The sequence below is a fragment of the Anoplopoma fimbria genome, chromosome 14 (assembly GCF_027596085.1).
Source record: "Anoplopoma fimbria isolate UVic2021 breed Golden Eagle Sablefish chromosome 14, Afim_UVic_2022, whole genome shotgun sequence".
In the NCBI taxonomy this organism is placed as follows: domain Eukaryota; kingdom Metazoa; phylum Chordata; class Actinopteri; order Perciformes; family Anoplopomatidae; genus Anoplopoma; species Anoplopoma fimbria.
In genome coordinates this window covers 2029425-2052526 of record NC_072462.1, presented here as the reverse complement: position 1 = coordinate 2052526, position 23102 = coordinate 2029425, and the positions used below count along the sequence as shown (strand labels likewise).

The window sequence follows — 23102 nt, the reverse complement described above, 5'->3', positions numbered from 1 at the left end:
CTTTACGCACAGCCTTTACCTTTACGCACAGCCTCTACCTTTACCTTTACCTTTACGCACAGCCTTTACCTTTACGCACAGCCTTTACCTTTACGTACAGCCTTTACCTTTACGCACAGCCTTTACCTTTACGCACAGCCTTTACCTTTACGCACAGCCTTTACCTTTACGCACAGCCTTTACCTTTACGCACAGCCTTTACCTTTACGCACAGCCTTTACCTTTACGCACAGCCTTTACCTTTACGCACAGCCTTTACCTTTACGCACAGCCTTTACCTTTACGCACAGCCTTTACCTTTACGCACAGCCTTTACCTTTACGCACAGCCTTTACGTACAGCCTTTACCTTTACGCACAGCCTTTACCTTTACGCACAGCCTTTACCTTTACGTACAGCCTTTACGTACAGCCTTTACCTTTACGTACAGCCTTTACCTTTACCCACAGCCTTTACCTTTACCTTTACGCACAGCCTTTACCTTTACGCACAGCCTTTACCTTTACGCACAGCCTTTACGCACAGCCTCTACGCACCTGCGCTGGGAGGCGTGCCCCGGCTCCTGTGCATCCTGCAGCCTGCCTCTCGGACTGACTGACTGACTGACTGCACCTGCGCTGGGACTGACTGGACTGTGACTGAGGCTGAGCTGACTGACTGGGTGCAGGCAGCGACCTGTCTCTTTAAGTTGGAGTCAAAGCCGATTATTGCTGATCTCCGTGGTGACTCTGCGTCTCCGCGCTGCAGGACGCGCGTCTCCGCGGCGTGAAGTCCAGCACCGAGTCCGGAGCTGTGATGCCTCGGGTCACAGTGTGAGGAGCTGAAGCACCGACACAGACAAGAGAAGAGGAGAGAGATGCAGAAGGGCGTGCGCTACAACGAGGGCCACGCGCTCTACCTGTCCGTGGCCGCGCGCAAAGACGGCTCCAAACGCGGGTTCCTCAGCAAGAAGAGCCCGGAGAACAGCCGCTGGGCAGAGAGGTTCTTCGCTCTCTACCAGAACGTGCTCTTCTACTTCGACAACGACCAGAGCTCGAGGCCCTCGGGGATCTACCTGCTGGAGGGCTGCACCTGCGAGAGGTCACCTGCGCCGAAGGTGTCCGCCGGCAGCAGGGAGGAGAAGCAGCAGGTGAGTCCCAGTGGAAGGATCCCAGTCAGACCAGTTCAACGGTTCAGGGTGGAGGCTGCTGGTGGAGATGTAGTTCCCTTCTGCTGGGGCTTCACTTCTTTGTTTCTGCTTCTGTATGCATATATTTGTGTCTTTGTTTCCACTTGTTAAACTGTCTTTACTCACTGTAAACTTTACTCACTGTAAACTTTACTTACTGTAAACTTTACTTACTGTAAATCTGACTTAAATGAGTCATTTTAAGCTGCCAGGAACCATAAATACAGGAACAAGAAACATGTTCCTATAAACATATGCAAATCTAAAGTGAGAATCACTCAAAGAACAGTTCAAATATTGTTTCACTATAAATACACATAAATACATTACATTACATTACATTACAGTCATTTAGCAGACGCTTTTATCCAAAGCGACTTACAGGAAGTGTATTCAACATAGGTATTCAAGAGAACTACTAGTCACCAGAAGTCATAAGTGCATCTCCTTTCTTAAACAAGCATCTTAAAGCATAAACCAGAGCAAAAGTATAGTGCAGAGGCAAATTACTACGAAAACAATAATTGCAACAGACTAATACGAAAACAATAAGTGCTACAAACTACTACGAATAGGATAAGTGCAGTAAACGAATACGAATTCAAATACAGCCGAAGAATGTTAGAAATAAAAATATTGTTACTCTGTTTACATGTGAAGTGATTTATTTTTGGTGCCTTTTATAGAACATCAACAATGTTTTGGTTAATCATAAAAAATATGGATAATTCAATTAGAAAAAGGCATTTTATGGTGTACAAACTTAAATGAGACATTGTCACAGACTTCATATTGTCACAGACTTCATATTGTCACAGACTTCATATTGTCACAGACTTCATATTGTCACATACTTCATATACATAGCACCTAACCCTGCTTGTTTCAACATGATATAGAAATAAACCTGAAACATGCTCAGTGTATTCACAGATTTATAGATCCAGAAATAGGTTCTTTATTTGAGTCACTTTCAAGTAAAAACTTTAAATAAAGAGAGTCATTTTTTCACGTGCATGTTAATGCTAGTTACTAATAAATATTTGGATTGAAATAATGCTTAAAAATAATGAATTCAGTGCAATTTTGTGCAGTCGTGCAAAACAAATAATACACAGTTCATCACTCTTCTACTCGGCAACTTTCAGGAACGTTTTTCACGTCTTTTCAGCCCAAAAAGTGAAGCCAGAACATCTGGATCGCTCCCTGCTGGCCAGCTGTTAGTTAAGAGGCGCTTGATTTGATAAGCAGTGATTTTTCTAAACGTTTATAGTGTTCATTTATTTATGGGAAGCCAAAATCGTGATTGCGATTTCGATTTGATTAATTGTTTATATCTTTAGACCTTTCCTGTTACATTTTGATGCTTTTAAAAACAACATAGAATCCAATGGGATGACACTTTTCATTGCTCTTTTATATTTAGCCAAAATCCCTGCAGCACAGCATATTCAGAATGTCTCCAGTAACGCCTCGTTTCCTACAACATGAAGCAGATACTGAACCTTTATCAAACCTTGAAACTATCAAAGGAGTCCTGAAATATCTCGTTTTTGTCTTCCAGTCAACTTCTGTCCGTAGATGACCGTTCATACCTTTGTGGTTTCTCGTATAGATGTCATTTTCTCCATAGTTATTTTAATTCTACCTCCCATTTCTCTTTGACATGGAGGTTATTTTTTACTTTTGCTGAGAAAATAACAAGTACAAACAATCAAATCCTCTTCACATGTCTCAATTAACAGAAATATATATACCTCAAGTTGAGCAGAATCAACATCTGATACAGAAAACATGGAGGGTACTTTCTGTCAGCTGGTAACAATAGATGTATGTTTTTTACTTTTCTATCCCATAAAACAATAATGTTCGATACTTGCATGGTCACTTAATCTTTAAAACCCCCAAATATTAAAGTCACTATCACAGAAAATGAAGAAAATCTGAAAATATTCATTATTTGAGAAGCTGGAACTAGTACATATTTGCCATTTTTGCTTAAAAATACACCTAAAAAAGGTGTTTTTATCCCTGAACTTTATGTCAACTTGTTTCTTGATGTTTTGTTTAAACTGACAGAGAAACTTTTCACAACTTCCATATTTTGCAATAGAAGATATTGCAAAATATTGTATATTATATAAATATACTGCAATCAAATATATTAACAGAACAATTGGCTGCACACGTCCCGTCATCATTCTATTCTGGACACTAAAAATAACTAGAATGTCGTGTCGACATAAAGAGCCTGATACTATTGATGATTTACCTAAAAAAGAAAATATTTTTATTCTGTGAAAGCTAATTTTAAATGACCCATATTCCTGTTTTTTTTAGATATGTTCCATCCCATCAGCAGTCAGCGTTTCTAAACTATCAAAGCTCGTTTTCTCCTCCACTCTCAGATCCTGCATGGATACAGTTTATATCAGTTTCTAAAACAGGCCGGATTAAATCTGTTAGATCTAATCTTCTCATCAATACGCAGGTAATCTGTTTTTCTTGCCACGTTGGACACATGCTGCCTGTGACACCCAGACTCAGTCAGACTTCACATGTTTATTATAATAGAAAAAAAGCTGATTTGATTAAATTAAATTGAATTAATGTTTAGTGAGGCGAGAATTTGCTGAGACATTTGTTTGTTAAAATGTAAACTTCAAAATTCCTGCACATGTTGGCTCAGATCCAAGACGTGTAATCGTTCTGTGTAACCGTTTCCAAAGTTCACAACATGTTTTTATGTAGCAGAATATTCTGCTTTTGACTCAGCATGAACTTTAGTACAGACATTCATGTTAATGAGGTTCACATGTGTGTTTTTAGTTTGAGTCTCTAGAGAGAGACATTCAAACACTAAAGGCTTGATACAACGATTTTTGGTTACAAATTTGCACTAGTACTTCCAAACTGCTGAAAAAACATTATTTCTTCTCACAGGGATGCTAGCAGCTGTAGAATTTAGTTCATATTTAGTCAAAGGTAGGGTTCACGATTTATTATTTAAATGATAAATAACAATTCAGTACATTTATATCTATGTTTAATTTGTTATATTTAGTTTTAAAAAGTTAGGAAAGCATTGTTTAAATCAAGGCTGATGTTACCTTAAACATTAAATAAAGAGGCATGAGGCATACAGCTCATTTATTAAACACAAGAATCTGATCGGTACTCATTATCAGAAAAGGTATCGGGACTGAAAAGCTTTATCTGTACTTCCCTACACTCAGTATTTGTCAATTGCAGTTTCTCAAAACCAACACCTGTGACTTAAAGCAGCAACTTGACTTTCAGGTTATTGAATATGCAAAAAATGTCGTTGTTTACTTTCGTTTTAAAGATTCACTTTTCCTCATGTTCTAGAGAGTGAACCGCTGTGATCCTGATGTCTGACAGACAGGTGTCTTTAGCAGGATGCAGAGGAGGACGTGTCTCTGTCATCTGTTTGTTACTCTTTAGCATGCACACTTGCACAGAGAAAGTCGGTTTGCATCTCTTTGTAGTCATTTTGCATCTCATTTTGTCAATTATTTTGGTCTGTTTTTGGTAGTTTTGCATCTCTTTGTGACCAATAAGGAATATTAAATATACAAAGATATGATACATTAAAAAGCAGCACATTTCCACAAAGGAGAAGCTGTCTATACTAGATACTTTGTATTTCTTTTGGTTGTTTTGCATTTCTTTTTAGTCGTTTTCTATCTCTTTTGGTCATTTTGTCATTTTGCATCTCTTTTTGGTCATTTTGCATCTCTTTGCAGCAGTTTGGCGTCTCTTGGTGATCATTTTGTGTCTTGTTTGGCATCTCTATTTAGTAGTTTTGCATCTCTTTGTGACTTCCTAACAAGAAATCTCCAAAATACAAAAATATAAAACAGAGAAAAGCAGTAAAATTAGAAGCTGTTTAGTGTTCTCCAAATGACAATTTGTTTTGATTCTCGTTATACTTGTTTTGAGTCTCTTTGTGTTCTTTAGGGTCCGTTTTGTGGTATTTTTGTGTCTCTTTGTTAGTTTTGCTTCTTTGTGGTAGTTTTTACTTTGTATTTGATCATTTTGCATCTTATTGTGGTGTTTTTGCGTCTGTTTTTGTTGGATTTGTGTCTTTGACTCTTTGTGGTAGTTTTGCATCTCTGTGGTAGTTTCACATCTGTTTTTTGCAGCTCTTTGCAGTAGTATTGCTTCTGTTATTTGGTTGTTTGGTGTCATGCTTTGGTAGTTTTGCGTATGTTTTAGGTTGCTTTTAATCTCTTTTGGAGTTTTTGGCCATTTGCATCTCTTCGTAGTCGTGCTGCGTCTTTGTGGTCGCGTTGTGTCCCGTTTTGGTGGTTTGAGGTTTATTTTTGGATGTTTTGCATCTCATACTCATGGTGTGTCTCGATTTCCATATCAAAAACAAATGAAACCTGAAACCAGCTGTTTATGGTCCATGCACACACAGGTTCTCAGTTAATCATCTGCTCATCTTTACTAACAAACTGTCTCTCTCTCGTAGCGTTTGTCTCTCACACAAATTAAAGATAAAGACAGTGAAAGAGGAGAGTAGAGATGCAGTGAGACAGGTTGGCATTAGAGCCACAGGAGGCTGTCTGTCTGCTCTGTGGTGTTTACTGCTGCTCACTGCTGCTCACTGCTGCTCACTGCTGCAAGAGAGAAATCAGACCGGACGGAAGAGCCGAGCTGATTTCAACACACTCTAAAACAGTCATCTTATCAGACTAAAGGGAGAGTCAAGTCAGAAAACAACTGGTTGCAAAACAAAGAAATGCAGAAAATTCTTCTTTTGTAGAAGCAGGAACCTTCAGATGTTTTGCATTTTTACGATTAATCCATTATCAAAATCCTTTTCTTTCAGTCGACTATTGTTGTTAGAGTGTAATCCCACAAACAGGTGACAATGGGAAAGAGACATTAAGACAATATTATACTGTTCATGTATAAAAGATATTCAAATATAAATAAATGTGACTCAAAGAATGTGCAGATATGTCAGAGGAGAGAGAGAGAGAGAGAGAGAGAGAGAGAGAAATACATACATAAGTAATAAATAAATAGGTAATTAAATAGTAATAATGATAATGTTGATAATTACATAATAAATAAAAGTAAAAAGTTGGATAACTACATAAATAAAAAAATAAAAAATAATAACAATATTACTAATACGAAAAAATTATAAAAAAAAGTAAATAGTTAACTAAAAAGAAATATTATGATAATAATAATAATAATAATAATAATAATAATAATGTTGATAAGTAAGTTCAATTACTACATAAATAATAATAAGGATAATAATATTAATAAAGTAAAAATAAATAAGTAGATTATTAAATAATGGTGATAATAATAATAATAATATTGATAAGTCAGTTAAATAACTACCTAATTAATAATAATAATGATAATAATTAAGAAGGTAAATATAAATAAGTACATAAATAAATTAATAGTAAGCATATTTTAGATCAGTATAGTGACGTTGTAACAGAGCTCTTCATGTATTGAGATGAAACTCGTCTAACTTTCAGACTAAAAGTAACAGAATTCTGGACACAGACGTCGTTGTTTGATCTCCTCCTGATGGAAGTCTGGATCTGTAGCAGGTTTCTGTCAGAGCAACATTAAAGTCAGAAAAAAACATCAGAGAGCATCAAAGCACTCCGGTACAATAGATAACCCGGCTCATTTGATGTCCACTCTCTTCACAGATGCAACATTAATTATTCAATCTCCTGAATCTGATGCTGCTCATAATACTGTTGTTCTCTCACATGACTTTGATCAGAACGTTGATCTCAGTATAATAATTAGTATGCTTCTTTGTTGTTGTGAGCACAAGTCAAGATCTCATCCTCTTAAAGCTGCTTTTAGCATTTTATTTGCACCTAAACTGTAAATACTTTACGATAAAAGAGTGGAGGAATTATTATTTATTGAAGCAAATATAGGTTTAATGATTTAAACCTTATAGGAAACTGACCTTCATACAGTGAAGTTTAACAACTTCTTAATACTTCATCTGCTTACTTTATTTATCCAATTCCACTTTGCATGTTCAAAAACCTGTTTTTAGTGTTTAAAACTTTAGATTCAAGTATTGAATTTTCAAAAAACTATATTTAAGTTGCTTAAATTAAGCTTCAGTCAAATATCTTGTTGCTCCACTTGGATTGGTATTATATGGATTGGTAGGTATTCAAAGTTAAATATTTCAATGCTATTAATTCAGTGGTGATTTCACAATAAGTAGACAGTGAAAGAAGAAGCACTTCAATGTTTTTACTTGAGTAAAAGTAACAATACAATGTAAAGGTCCTACATTCAAAAATACACAAATGTTCCCAGCAAAATGTACTTAAAGTATCAAAGTAAAAAACAAAGACAAGTTATTTCTTTTGTATTCCCAAATTCACAACAAGTTTTTATTTACGAAATATTCTGCTTCAATCCATATTTGTTGGCGTTTAGCTTTTCATAAACATATTCACTGCCGTCAAAAAACAGTTTGCACTGAGGATTTATATTCATTAAAGACAATTGATTAAATAAATAAAAAAGACTGAGTGAATAAATCAATTTATTCAAAATGAGGATTTTGTTCAAGTATTTTCTATGCCGATGACGTCATCAAATATGACTACGGACATTCCAAACATTGAATAAAAAAAAATGACATTCTGTAAACTCATAATGAAAATCAAAGCTAATAAATGCATTGAGGTAAAAAGTACTATATTTTCCCCTAATATGTAAATGTGTAAAGTTGTAAAAACTAGAAATACTTAAGTGCAAGTAACTCAATTTACTTTTGTTACTTTCCATCCCAGCAAGTTTGCCTTTATTTTAAATGATTATTTTGCCTTTTATATATAATTATGGCTATTATTTGCTCATTATATAATCATTTAAGGGCAATTCTTCTCTTCCTGATGAGTTCTTCTGGTTGATTGAAAAATAATTGAGTTGGGTTTTACAACAGGAACCTTTTTTTGTGGCTGTTTTTATTTGTTTCCTTGAGAGAAGATGACATTGTTTGTTTGCAATGTGATATTAAACTGTATATAGGCAGTATATTGTTCTTGTCAGACAGTTGTTTCACCTCTGCAGCTATATATGTAATAATAATAATGTATTATTATTATTATTATAAGTCCATGTGGACTGTGCACTTCTATGTGCAAGATGCAATGTATATCTTTAATATACAGAACACCTAGAAAGTATGAATGCACATGTAGATGTTATAACTTTAGATTAGTTTCTAGGTACTTCCTGACAGCGACTGTTTACCAGCTGAACTCGATGTTTGTAACATCCTCTCAATTGGATTAGTCTGAGATGAGTTAAACAGACGGTTAAAGAGGAACAACAGTGAGCGACGATATAATTCACCGCTCTGATTTACTGCCTGATCAACTGGAAATATATTATATCACTGTGATTGTTTTTGTGCATTGACGTGCAGAATGCTGAGTCGGTTTCTTTCCAAGCGTGAAAACTTTCTGATTTGTAGTTTATAAGGGAAATATGATCGTGCACAAATCTACACTTGTTTTATATCGTCGTCCTCAGACATGATGGGTCTGTTGATGTGGCAGCGATGGCGTCACAGGGTTAACTCTTAGTGTTTGTTGTTCAAATCTGCTTTTCATTTATGACATTTGAAGTATGCAAGAACGCAAACAAGCCAAAGATGTCTCCTACAAAACTGCGTTTCCATACAACTAACAACGTTGTATATTGAAACAAAATTAAACTGAATTGGTGCTTTTATTTTGAAGGGTCATGCCACTGTTATCTGTGGATATTTTAGCTTAATGCTAATATTGCTGCCAACTATAGGCTATACTCAACAAGGTACCAACTAACTGATGTGTTTCCATGGTGACGAGGGTTGATTAGTTGCTAATGTACTGTAGCACATACAGGAAGTTAAACGTTGTAAAAAAACACACATGGAGACATTTTAAAGTGTCAAATATAAACATTAGAGGCAATCAGTGATGGACAAAAAGAGGACAAAGGCTATGATAGTGTTTAGAAAGAGGGAATTACATTTTACGATGGATAACAAATTAAATATTTCTGATTATATGTACATGTTTGACAGCTTTGCTCTTACAGTTGTAGAATTCAAAAGCAAAGATTTGATTGTGTTAAATCACATTAAATTGAACGTTAAAGCAGACTCTGCACTCTGTGTTTGTAGCTAACATGTGGCGGTGCTCTGGGAGGCTGCTGAGCTCCGACTAAGAATAGCATCCTTACTGGTCCTTTAGCCTGCAGTCACTGTCTGAATACCAAGTCACACACACACACACACACACACACACACACTCCACTACACACTGCTGGTACCTGTGTTGTTTGTAGATTACCTTTGAACCGCTCAGAGTGGATCCGTCCCGTCTCTATCTGGCTGTGATACACATGTAAAGGCCTCCAAACAACCAGCAAAATTGATTTCTAGAAGAGAAGGTCCAGGTGTGGGAATATATGGAAGCATGGTGGATATTCTAAATCCTGTGTCTAGTCTCTCTCTGTGTTTGTGTGTTTATGAATAACCTGTTTCTTTCTTGAAAACGAACATAACCTCATTGGAAACATAAATGGTTTCATCATTTACAGTTGCAAAATCAAACAAATACAATCAATGCATTCACATTCTAAATTAACATTAATTACGGAAACATTAACAGTTTGAAAATCCAACGCTGTCTCCTAGAAATGATGTTTTTATGTGCTAATTTATTCTTTATTTGGATCTCCGTTAACTTCCACAAAGCTGTCGCTAGTTGTATTATGATTTGTTGACAGTTGCATCTTGATGGGAAACGTTTTTGCTACCTGCATTATGTTCACTTGTAATAGTGCTACTTTTTGAAAGTTGTAAGGAGGTCGTTGCTGATGGTGGGACTATAAATGATATCAGGTTTAGGCAACAAAAGCACTTTTGTGAGTAAAAGATCGTACACTGTCTCCTCTGTGGAAGATCAAGGTGCCATTTTTCGGGCAATTTTCATCATTTCCCCCCACATTTTCAGGAAATTTTGTTGCATGCTATTTTCAGAATTTTATGGAAGATTTTTCATGCATTTTTCACAATTTTTGGGGAGATTCTCATGGGTTTTTTGGACAATTTTCCGACACTTTCTGAAGGGTTTTTCCGAAATATTTTCATAAATGTTTTAGACATTTTAAGCAAATTTATTATGCATTTTCCAAACATTTTCAAAGTTTCTCACACATTTCTGAGGAAATTTGACATGCATTTTTCTGACATTATTCACGTATTTGTCAGACATTATTCACTCATTTTTGGGATATTTAGGAACATGTCACATGTAATGAATTTATTTGATAAAGAGGAAGAAGATATGTCAGGCTTTGATGTACATTTTCCACATGTTTTTTTCCACATTTTAGGGACATTTTCCATACATTATCCTGATATATTTCAAGTATTTTTTACACATTTTCCACACATCATGCATTTTTGGTCATTTTCCATTTTCCCAAATTCTTCGGACATTATAAAGAACACGTCACATGTAATGGAGCGCTATTATACATAGGACACAATACTTCCTCAGCACTACATCAGTTTTTGTTCAACGCTCTCTCTGTTAGTGAAGCAGAGATGAAACGAACGATTCAAACACAGAACCTGAAGGCCTCGTCTTGGTGTTACTGAAGCTGAGTCTCAAACACAGAACCTGAAGGCCTCGTCTTGGTGTTACTGAAGCTGAGTCTCAAACACAGAGAGCTGGAGACATTTGTGTCTGCAGACAGATGAGCTGATGAACTCTGTGACTGGACGAAGTGATGCTGAGTGCAGAGCAATGCAGGGCTTAAAGCTCTCTCTCTCTCTCTCTCTCTCTCTGTCTGTCTGTCTGTCTGTCTGTCTGTCTGTCTGTCTGTCTGTCTGTCTGTCTGTCTGTCTGTCTGTCTGTCTGTCTGTCTGTCTCTCTCAATCTGTCTCTGTCTGTCTGTCTGTCTCTCTCTCAATCTGTCTGTCTGTCTGTCTGTCTGTCTCTCTCTCTGTCTCTCTCTCTCTCCCTCTGTCTCTCTGCCTGTCTGTCTGTCTGTCTGTCTGTCTGTCTGTCTGTCTGTCTGTCTGTCTGTCTGTCTCTCTCTCTCTCTCTCTGTCTCTCTCTCTGTGTCTCTCTCTCTCTCATTGTTATCCTCCAGCTTAAAGCAGGCTTGTGGCCGTGGAAGCTGCATTAGCAATGCGAGGAGCTGAACGAGCCCTGATGGTTATGTAAACCCTCCCCCCCCCAACACACACACACACACACACACACACACACACACACACACACACACACACACACACACACACACACACACACACACACACACACACACACACACACACACACACACACAAACACAAACAAGCCCTTAAGCCTCTCTCTGGTCCGGCACACGCTAGCAAGTGTCTCTCAGCGCTTATCGTTGCATCATTACTATACAGGCCTACTTTCTGCCTCAGAGTCAAACACGTGGTCACATGTTATAATGGAGGGTAAAAAAAGATACAGCTGCCTTGTTTTAATAAGAACAAACTACAAAAACACAGAAAAAACTGTCTTTATCAGCAGAAAAAAATGTTTTATGTATTTGTTTTGCTAACTTTCTATCGACATTTAATTAAGTATATTTATATAATATGTCAAAAGTCATTTATGCCGATTTCAGTTTGCAAGTTAAGACTCAACGTTTAAAAGACTTTCATTCTTTTCATGCTCATAAATCTGGAACAAATATTATATAATATGTCTGTGGTGCAGTTTACTTTTCTCTTTAGATTGTGGTGATGGTAGAATAATTATATTATGAAGTCTTTGCTTATTTCATTTGGTAGGTTGTCAAACATTGTGTGAGATGCAGCAGAGAAGGAATGTAAAATCGGAGGACTTTTGGTGATTTTATAGTTGTTTACTGCAGCATTGATGGTAGAAATGACAAGAAAAGACGTCAACTGCCTTTTTCTAATCAAACAAAACATAAAACCTTGATCCAACCCATTTAAATCAGCTCTCCTAATACTTCTGTACAACAGTATGAAGAAGTGTGCATGTAAACTGGCCCTGGATCAGTCTCAGGGTGGTTTGTTATCCTCTGTTTAAAACAGCGCTGTGCAGCAGAGAAGTGTGTCGTTGTGACGTCTCTGCAGCGTTCAGTCCTGAGGAACGAAGTCATGCATAAAACAGATTAACATTCTCATGCATGTTGTTTCTAAATGATGTATAACCTGATTAAAAATGTTCCCCTAAACAGTGTAAGCGAGTAAAAACTAAATGGATGGATGATTTACAATCACTAAATATTGCAGCAGGTTGAACATTAATCATTTATTTTTTTCTTTTAAAGAAATCATGAAAGTTTAACAGTCACAGCTGCAAATGTTTACTCAAATATTTATAACATAACCATTGTTTTGCATCATAAAAAAGGTTATTACATATTTGACATGAGAATCAATGCTTCACCTTTAATTTAGCGTTATGTGTGAGGTTTGTGATGCAGAAATCTCGTCAACACACGCTCAAATATTAAACACTCTCTTCTGTCACACAGACCTATTTATAGAAATCTTAATTTTCTTTAATTCTGCAAACTTACGATTCTACCAGACAAGAAGTCGGTGATCGTACGTCATTTCTGACCCTAAACTGACTTTTTTGTTTCTTAAAATTTACAAAATTTTAATAATTTTGTGCAACAAAAGCACTTTTGTGAGGAAAAGATCGAACCTTTGCAAACTAGAAATCGACAGAAGGGAATTGACTTTAACTGTCTTTCTATGGAAGATCAAGATGCCATCTAGGATGATATCATTTTATTAATCTATACAAATGCCTCGAAAAGTCAATTTGTTTCATTTTATTTTCATCCGTTTTTTCATGCTTTTTTCACCCATTTTTGAGGGATGTTTGTAGACAAATTTTAAGCATTCTTCTGGCCTTTTTTCCGTATTTTCACACATTTTTCAGACATGTTACGCACTATTTTCATGCATTTTTTTGAACATTTTCCACACAATTTAGCAAAATTGAAAACACGTGTTCCTATGATTACTTCACATTTATCAGGAAGGTTTTAGCATTTCTCAACGTTCTCTTTACTGCTTTACTGAGAAAAGACTCATCACTTTTGCACCGTAAGTCACTTAATCAGATCATTGATCAGCTGGAGATCAAACGTGCTGTTTAATGTTAATGTGTTTAGACAGAGCAGCAGGATGCAATGCTAGTAGAGCAGGGCGGTCACCTAGGTTACAACATGGAGGAATCATCATCATCATCATCATCATCATCATTTCATAGAGCTGCAGCATCTCCTGAAACAAATCACATATTTTGTATAATAGCAGCCAAAGCCTTGCTCTTCACTTCAGTATAAACCTTTCTCTTTAGTCTCTCAGTCTCCTGAGCAGCGTAATCCACTGCAGTTAATAATAAAGTGGCCTGATAATCAGACTAAAGCCCCATTCGGTCCGGATTAACGTCACAAAGGGGAGGTGAGGAGTGAAATTCGGCGGTAATTTAACAATTAACAATTCAGCAGGACAAAGCCAATAATGGAGAGTTGAACGGGATGCAAAGTGAGGTGAATTTAAGTCAAAAATCAAACTCTTTCTAGGAGTCATAACTTTGTCAAAATGTTAACATTCATACATGACGTATTTTGACGTCATTCAGTGTGACGTACACTTCCAGAGGATGTCATGATCTCTGATATGCATTGCAAAAAACATCCATAAATCTGCTTATAGTTCATATAAAAAAGACTCTGCAAAAGTTGCATTAGAATCATCATGATTTGCATCACTTTTGATGATGACCAATGTCAAAATGTAATGAAATGTAAATAATTATTTTTCCAAGTTGGTTACCAAATAGGCCCTTATGTTTGTGTTAGCATGTTTTCATTAATCAGATTAGCAGAAACTCTTTTTGACTCCATTTTCACACAAAAGTCACATTTCACACTGAGCTGTTCAGAAACAAAGATGAACATCTCAAAGATTACTTTAAAATCCAACAACATCTCACTGGATTCAAGTTGAGTCAGTTTCTTTTTTTATACAAACTAATATTTCAAATTGGACTCAGGGAGCTTTAGAACACCTTCTGTTCTTAAGATCCTCACAGCAGATACGATTATTTTTGTGGCTTTCATTGTCTTAAAATGAGCTTTTAAGGGAAAAAATAACCGTTTTCAGACACTGAGACTGTGAACTACTGATTCAGCCAGTTTAATCTGTGCAAGTTTCAGTGTTGAACATTTCTTCCTTCATGTGTTGAACTCCTCCGTTGAACAACACCAGACACCTGTTTGAATCATGCATGGATACCAGTTGATATCCAAGTCCTTCATGATGTTTAACAGTAGGAGTGTTTCTCCTTCTCTTCTTCTGGACATCTCTACTCCAGCTTTACAAACTGTTGGCTAGTTGGTTTGTGTTCAACGCACAGAGCTGCTGGTAAACAGGAGAGAGACGTAGAAACCTCTCTAGAGACTCCCATAGTGAATGAGCTGTATACATGAACAAAGACTGACCCTAAAACCTGAAGAATATCAACATATCACACATCCATTAATCAGTAAAGTCTTCATTTGGAATAAGGACAAATGGCATATAATTGCATGAAGATGTTATCGTTGAGATTATTGGTAAATTCTTCTTTAAAGTTTTGACTTGAGACGTCTTAACTTGCAAAAACAGCTGACAGAAACATTGCATCATCATTTCTTGTTTGTCATTGAACAACCTGAATATCAACACACCAAAGTGAAATGGATGTCTTCATCTGTGCACAGTCAACTCTGCAAGGATCGAGTTACATCATCGCTTTAATGCATTACTGCTGCAGCAGGAAGCTTCGATCCTCCCAGCGCTCATAATAATAATAACGGCTGATTGAAATGTTTAAATTGCACTTAGCATGGGTATAGGTATCAGTTCTGACTACGGGAGTGCTGTGACTCCTCACTTTGTGTTATGAGCACTATTTAAGTTAATGTTCATGTTACAGACGAGCTGCTGGGAGTCACTGCTTGTAGTTTTGTTGGCGTTAATGTTGGTGATGTAGATGTTAATTGAATTAAAATGTGGGTTTGTTGAGTATAAAATTGGATTAACTACTGAATACTGGAAGTGACTTTACTGGAAGTTAAGGAGATGAAAGATACAAGTTACTCCAGAACTTTGAAAGTCTGCTGCTCAGTTTGTCCTCATCTCTTTATTTACATCAGATGTGATGGTGTTTAAAAAAATGTATGACTATTAAATAAAACATTGTGTATAAAGAGGTAAAATTCTACTGCTTCATGATTTTATTAATACTGGAATAATCAGTGACAATGACTTCCCTGTTCCCCAAAAAATTAGTTAGTGATCAAAATATGCACAATATCCAAAATATCACAAACATACAGTAGTAGTCAGGATGCAACCTCCAGCTCTGAAAAGTGAAGTCATTGCTTCATGTGTTAAAGCTGCATTCTCTCTCCTGTCCAGCAGGGGGCGACTCCTCTGGTTGTATAGAAGTCTATGAGAAAATGACTCTACTTCTCTCTTGATTTATTCCCTCAGTAAACATTGTAAACATGAGTTTATGGTCTCAATCTCTAGTTTCAAGTCTTCTTCAATACAGCATGATGTTCATTTAGTAAATGATGCTCCATTTAGAGTCAAACAGACCATAAAGCAGGGGATGCTTTAGGGCGGGGCTACACACTGATAGCAGTGGGGCAGTTTTGTTAATTGAAATAACATTAAATTCACCTCTGGTTATGTTTAATCTCTTTCCTCCACCTCAGCACTACTTCCTGGTGATTTTTGGCCACGATGGACAGAAACCGTTGGAGCTGCGGACGGAGGAAGAGTCGGACTGCAACGAGTGGGTGGAGTGCATCCAGCAGGCCAGGTACTGAGAAAACAACATGAAGAGTTCACTTTGTTTACAGGGAAGTACATTTACTAAAGTCTGAGGTACTTGATGCTACTTCATACCTCTACTCTGCTACATTTTAGAGGGAAATATTGTACTTTTAATACCTCTGTGAATGAGACAGTTAGTTAGTTTTAATACTTCCTCCATCTCTGTCATGTTCTAACATTTAATTAATTACATATTCAACAAAAAGTACATTTTTTAATTTTCACAATTTAAGTTAAATAACTGCTTTTTGTGCTGATGCACATTTGGCATAACAACAAAGTGTTTTTCCGTGTGTGTGTTTATATTTGTGTGTGTGTGTGTGTGTGTGTGTGTGTGTGTGTGTGTATGAACGTGGACGTGTTCTGCTCGCAGCGGTTCACATTTAGGTCACACTGGTGCTTTATTGCTCCTCTGGTTACATCACAGACTTGATCTCTCCACTCGACCTCTATTCATCTGTTTGTTCTCTTCATCTGAACATTCAGTAGGAAACGTGATGCTTTATGTTTATTCCTGAGTGTTGACATGTTATTTTATAAATAAATATTGTCTGATAATTATTTAAGTAAAAGTAGAAAATACCATGGTATAAAAATACTCCATTACAAGTCCTGAATTTTAAAGCAAAATGAAAGTATCAAAAGTAAAAGTACTCATGATGCAGAACAACTCCTTTCACATATGTATTAATATATAGAATGTTATATTCTGTTTTCATCACTAACAAATACATGTAACAGTATTTTAATGTTGTAGTTCGTCAATGTGGAACCAATTTTATAATTTGTGTACTACTTGATAGATTAGTAGTAGTAATGTAACATATCAAATCCTGTTTATAACAGTAACTTATAACTACAACTGTTAAATAATTTGTAGTGCAGTAAAAATGACTTCACTTCCCTCTGAAATGTAGTGAAGTAGAAGTATAAAGAAGCAGAAAATCAAGTACGTAGGTACAATTTTGAACATTCGGCCACTGAAAAAATACACAAAACAAGAAAAAAGTACTATATTATGGGTAAAGTATCAAACGTGAGAGTACTCATAATGCAGAACAGCTCCTTTCACATTATTATTAATATATAATACTCTGTTTTTATCCCTAACAAACAGTTACTCTGACATCATCATCGAGCGTGAGATCCTCATGCAGAAGTACATCCACCTGGTCCAGATCATGGAGACGGAGAAGATCGCAGCCAATCAGCTCCGCACCCAGCTGGAGGACCAGGACACCGAGATCGAGAGGCTCAAAGCCGAGGTACGCATGAGCGCCTCCATTCTGCGTGTGCAGTGCATGCATAAAAACACACATAAACACACATAAAAACACATAAAAACACATAAACACATGTAAACACACATCAAAACACACGTAAACACACATCAAAACACAAATAAAAACACACATAAAAACACAAAAACACATAAAAACACATAAAACACACATAAAAACACAAAAACACATAAACACACATAAAAACACACATAAAAACACATAAACACACATAAAAACACACATAAAAACACATCAAAACACAAATAAAAACACACAGAAAAACACAAAAACACAGAAAAACACATAAAACACACAGAAAAACACATAAAAACACATAAAAACACATAAAAACACACATAAAAACACATAAACACATGTAAACACACATCAAAACACACGTAAACACACATATAAACACATAAACACACGTAAACACACGTAAACACACATAAACACACACATAAAAACACACAAACACACACACAAACACACATATACACACATGCATGCACTCAGATAGTTAGTTTTTTGTCCTTTGAAGTGGTTTAATGAATATTTTAACCTCTATGTGTTGGTATTTTGTGGCAGATTATCGTTGTGAACAAAACCAAGGAGAGGATGCTTCCTTACCAGAACAACCAGGAGGAGGAAGACCCCGATATTAAAAAGATCAAAAAGGTAAATATTTGTTTTGTTGTCACATAACAAAAAAACAGAAGAACAAATGAACGTATGCTGATCCGTGGTCGTTCAGGTTCAGAGCTTCATGCGCGGCTGGCTCTGCCGGAGGAAATGGAAGATCATCGTCCAAGACTACATCAGCTCGCCGCACGCCGAGAGCATGAGGAAGAGGAACCAGATCGTCTTCAACATGGTGGAGGCGGAGACGGAGTACGTCCACCAGCTCTCCATCCTGGTCAACTGCTTCCTGCGGCCGCTCCGCATGGCGGCCAGCTCCAAGAAGCCTCCCATCAGCCACGACGACGTCAGCACCATATTCCTCAACAGGTATCTCTTTTTTTGTTTTATTACTCTGGATAAAGATTATTTTACCTTCCTGTTTTTAGTTACAGTGAAAATGTCTCTCCTTCTCCAGTGAGACCATTATGTTTCTTCACGAGATCTTCCATCAGGGTCTCCAAGCTCGGATCGCCAACTGGCCCACGTTAGTTCTGGGTGAGTTCTGCAGAGTGAAATCAATGCTTCATGTGTTAAAGCTGCATTCTCTCTAGTGTCCACCAGGGGGCGACTCCTCTGGTTGTGTAGAAGTCTATGAGAAAATGACTCTACTTCTCTCTTGATTTATTCCCTCAGTAAACATTGTAAACATGAGTTTATGGTCTCAATCTCTAGTTTCAAGTCTTCTTCAATACAGCATGATGTTCATTTAGTAAATGATGCTCCATTTAGAGTCAAACAGACCATAAAGCAGGGGATGCTTTAGGGCGGGGCTACACACTGATTGACAGGTCGACACCAGAGACGTACACGGTGTCTATACGTCACTCCTCCTCAGTCCTAATATGGTCATTCCTGTTTATTGTGTATTCATATTGTGTTTATTTTGTGTAGCAGTGATGCTTTTGAGCTAAATACTAATGTTGGACCTGATGGTGGCGGTAGAGGGAAAATCAGAGGGTCACCAAAGTCAGCCGGATTCATCCTCTGAATGTCTTCACTAAATAACATAACAATCCATCATATAATAGTTGAGATATTTGCGTTTCTGCACACATTGACTTTCATCGTATTTGTCACAGAAACATGGTGTTTTTAATAAACTCAGTGCTGACAGTTTAAGGACAATAAACTACCCAGGTGTGTTTGACAACACTGAGTCTGACATTTCACCTGTGAATAATCATATTTTACATGCTGTGCTGAATTTGTGCCGTCCTTAACCACAATTCATTTGGCAGTTGAGTGAATTTTTTTGCTTGTGGTTTGTGTTTGCAATACTTGTCAGACTTAAATAATCTGAGGGTCTTTAAACACACCACCAAAGAGAGTTTTCTTAATGTCAAATGCTCAAATTTAAAGTACATTAAACAGTGAAAACATTATCTTAATATAATTTATAACAAAACAAACATTACTGCTTCATTATGACCTTTAATCTCATGTTCAGTGTATTCGTTGTGTTTTCTCTTCTCACACCAGCCGACCTGTTCGACATCCTGCTGCCGATGCTGAACATCTACCAGGAGTTCGTTCGGAACCATCAGTACAGTCTGCAGGTTCTGGCAAACTGTAAGCAGAACCGAGACTTTGACAAACTGCTGAAACAGTACGAGTCCAACGCCGCCTGTGAGGGACGGATGCTGGAGACGTTCCTCACATATCCCATGTTCCAGGTAGAACACACTACCCAGTACATGTAGTGTCTTTACTTCTGCGTTGTGAATGTATTTTCAAGACACACTTCGAATACATCTTTACAATTGTTTTTATTGTCTGTCCAGCAACAGCTAAACCGATAACAGGCTTTTCAGAGTTTGTCTTCCACACTGACCTCCAGCATATATATGATACCTGCTACTGTGGAAACAAAACAATGTCTGGATGAAGTGGCTGCTTGCTCATCGCCTTCCCTCAATGAACATATATACATTAATTATCACTAAAACTAAATAAAGTAATTAACATAAATAAGATTAAATAAAGTAAATACAATACACTTTACATAGATTAAACAATCTAACGTACGTGTTGGACATTAAGAAAATAATACAACAAGACATACATAAACTCACATACCTGCTACTGTGGAAACAAAACAATGTCTGGATGAAGTGGCTGCTTGCTCATCGCCTGTACAGTATACATGTGTTACTTAGCTTTCAGCTAACAAACACAATGTTCACTAAGCATGCTGACAGTTTCAGCTAACAAACACAATGTTCACATGCAGGTTTAAGCATCATCACATGACAGCAGTACCTTCATCACATGCAGGTTTACAGCAGACACACCTCTTCATCACATGCAGGTTTACAGCAGACACACCTCTTCATCACATGCAGGTTTACAGCAGACACACCTCTTCATCACATGCAGGTTTACAGCAGACACACCTCTTCATCACATGCAGGTTTACAGCAGACACACCTCTTCATCACATGCAGGTTTACAGCAGACACACCTCTTCATCACATGCAGGTTTACAGCAGACACACCTCTTCATCACATGCAGGTTTACAGCAGACACACCTCTTCATCACATGCAGGTTTACACAAATACACAACAAACTAACATGAAATCATTAAAACAACATTATATAACATGTACACTAACTTCTGATGTTATTTACAACTTAAAACTAATAAAAGTCAGAAGAGTGATAAAGTGCGTACCTTCCCAAGAGGAAGCCCCCCCATGGAAGTCAAAATAAAACTCCCACTCCACTTCCCCCCTTCAAAATAAGAGTGTCTACTTTAGTAGCTGCGGGAATTTACTGTTATTCAATACATATAGCGCAACAACAAAATACTACTACTACATACACACACTGAAGTACTTCATCTCAGAGGTACATATTGTACTTTTTACTTCTCAACATCTCAGAGTCAATTTTCTGATACTTTTACTTAAGTAAAGTTGTTTTACTTGCAGTGGAGTATTTTCACAGAGTTGTATTATTACTTTTACTGCAGTAAAGGATCTGAATACTTCTTCCACTACTGCACCTTATATATTATCACCTGTTAGGTCTCTGTTTTAGTCACCTGCTATCGGACTATGGATGTAAATGAGCTTTTTTACATGTTTACATCTTGTATTTTATACTGATGTTCATTCACATACTCTTTCCCTATCAAATAAATAAATTAAAATAAATAAACTGTATTTTCATTTCCAGACATGTGATGCCGTGTTTTTTCTCCTTTTATATTCCAGATTCCTCGATACATCATCACTCTTCACGAGCTGCTGGCTCACACTCCTCATGAACATGTGGAGCGCAAAAGTCTGGAGTTCGCCAAATCCAAACTGGAGGAGCTGTCGAAGTGAGCGTGTGCACATTTCACAGATATATATATATATATAGATGGAGATGATGATGATGATGATTGTTGGTGTTGTCAGGATGATGCATGATGAGGTGAGCGACACGGAGAACATCAGGAAGAATCTGGCCATAGAGAGGATGATCGTAGAGGGATGTGACATCCTGTTGGACACCAGTCAGACCTTCGTCAGACAAGGTGAGCTTCCTCCTAAACACCTGCTGCCAAATCATATTCAGAACAATTATATTTCTATAGTTTATCATGTCAACATTCAGTTTTAAATAACACCTCAATAAGTAAACAGTCATTGTGAAGGACTTTGCAAAAGCAACAAGTTGGCAAATTTAATTGTAATCTCATAATTGTCACATGAAGAAAATCCACATGAACCACTCTTCACATCTGCATAAATGAGCACAGCGCCTATTTAAAAAACTTCCCTACATGTCTTACAATTTTATAGTTATATTTACAGTTATTATATTATAGTTATAATTTTATAGTTATATTCACGTTTCTTTTCTTTATTTAGAAAAGGAATTATAGGAAAAGATATACGGAAGAAAATTACTTTTTACTTTATAGTTTAAAAGGATTTTAATAGGCCTTAGTACATTTCAATTAAGAGTGGAAACAAGTGTGTAAAAAAATTCTCAACCTGGGCGTCATATACTTTATGTTAATGTTAATATAGTTAAAGTAATAATATTTATAACGTTAACTTCTTAGTAATAATGTTAAAGTGTCAGTAATCATTTTAATAATGTTACGGTCTAAGTTATACTATTGATATTGCATATTAGTAATAGTATTAATATTATTAATGTATCAGTAATCATTTTGAGGTTTGGGTTAAACAAACATTATGAAGATGTCACTTTGGGTAATTGTGTTTACTTTGTGCCAAAGAGCTTCATGGTGTCGGTCAAGTCATGTTGGGTAATATAACACCTGGTAGGGACTGGCTTTGAAAAAGAGCATTTGCGTGTCAATAACCGTAGCATACAGATATTTAGCAGCGTTTTCCTGACTGTGTCTCGGTGAACAGGCTCCCTCATCCAGCTGCCGTCCAGCAGTGAGCGTGGGATGCTCAGTAAGGTCCGTCTGGGTTCACTCTCTCTGAGGAAGGAAGGAGAGCGCCAGTGTTTCCTGTTCACCAAGCACTTCCTCATCTGCACACGAACATCTGGAGGGAAGCTCCACCTGCTGAAGGTGCAGCCTCACCTGTCCACAGATAGATTTGATCCAAATGCATTGGATTTAATCACTTTACTAAAACTCTTTTCCTCCCTCAACAGCAAGGCGGCACGTTGTCTCTGATAGAGTGCACTCTCATCGAAGAACTAGACGCCAACGATGAGGACTGTGAGTATCTTCCATACGTAATAATTAGGGGTGTAACGATACACAAAAGATACGGTTCATTTTGAAAATTATTAAGAATTTGTGTTTTCCATGTGTGCCAGTAGTGAAAGGCGTATCTTAAAACTTGCATCATCTTAACTGTCCATCAGGGCCGACTCCTCTGGTTGTATAGAAGCCTATGTGAAAATGACTCTACTTCTCTCTTGATTTAAAGGATGGCACATACCAAACCGAACGGTTGAAATACACCTTATAATAATAAACATATTGTTACACCCCTAATTATCATGTCTCTTAGCTAAACGTCAACATTTGC

The 23102-nt window shown here is 36.9% G+C and overlaps 1 protein-coding gene across 1 annotated transcript in view; it reads left to right on the top strand.

The window, feature by feature from the left end:
• Window positions 1–654: 654 nt before the first annotated feature.
• Window positions 655–23102, top strand: part of rasgrf2a (Ras protein-specific guanine nucleotide-releasing factor 2a) — a 36456-nt gene continuing 14008 nt past the window's right edge. Inside the window, exons 1-11 of the mRNA XM_054612336.1 lie at window positions 655–1129; window positions 16007–16113; window positions 17245–17392; window positions 17999–18088; window positions 18165–18418; window positions 18507–18586; window positions 19571–19764; window positions 21309–21418; window positions 21498–21616; window positions 22470–22633; window positions 22720–22786. Of these exons, the coding sequence (XP_054468311.1) occupies window positions 857–1129; window positions 16007–16113; window positions 17245–17392; window positions 17999–18088; window positions 18165–18418; window positions 18507–18586; window positions 19571–19764; window positions 21309–21418; window positions 21498–21616; window positions 22470–22633; window positions 22720–22786 (1606 nt within the window). The 5' untranslated portion in view covers window positions 655–856. The remainder of the gene's footprint in view (window positions 1130–16006; window positions 16114–17244; window positions 17393–17998; window positions 18089–18164; window positions 18419–18506; window positions 18587–19570; window positions 19765–21308; window positions 21419–21497; window positions 21617–22469; window positions 22634–22719; window positions 22787–23102) is intronic.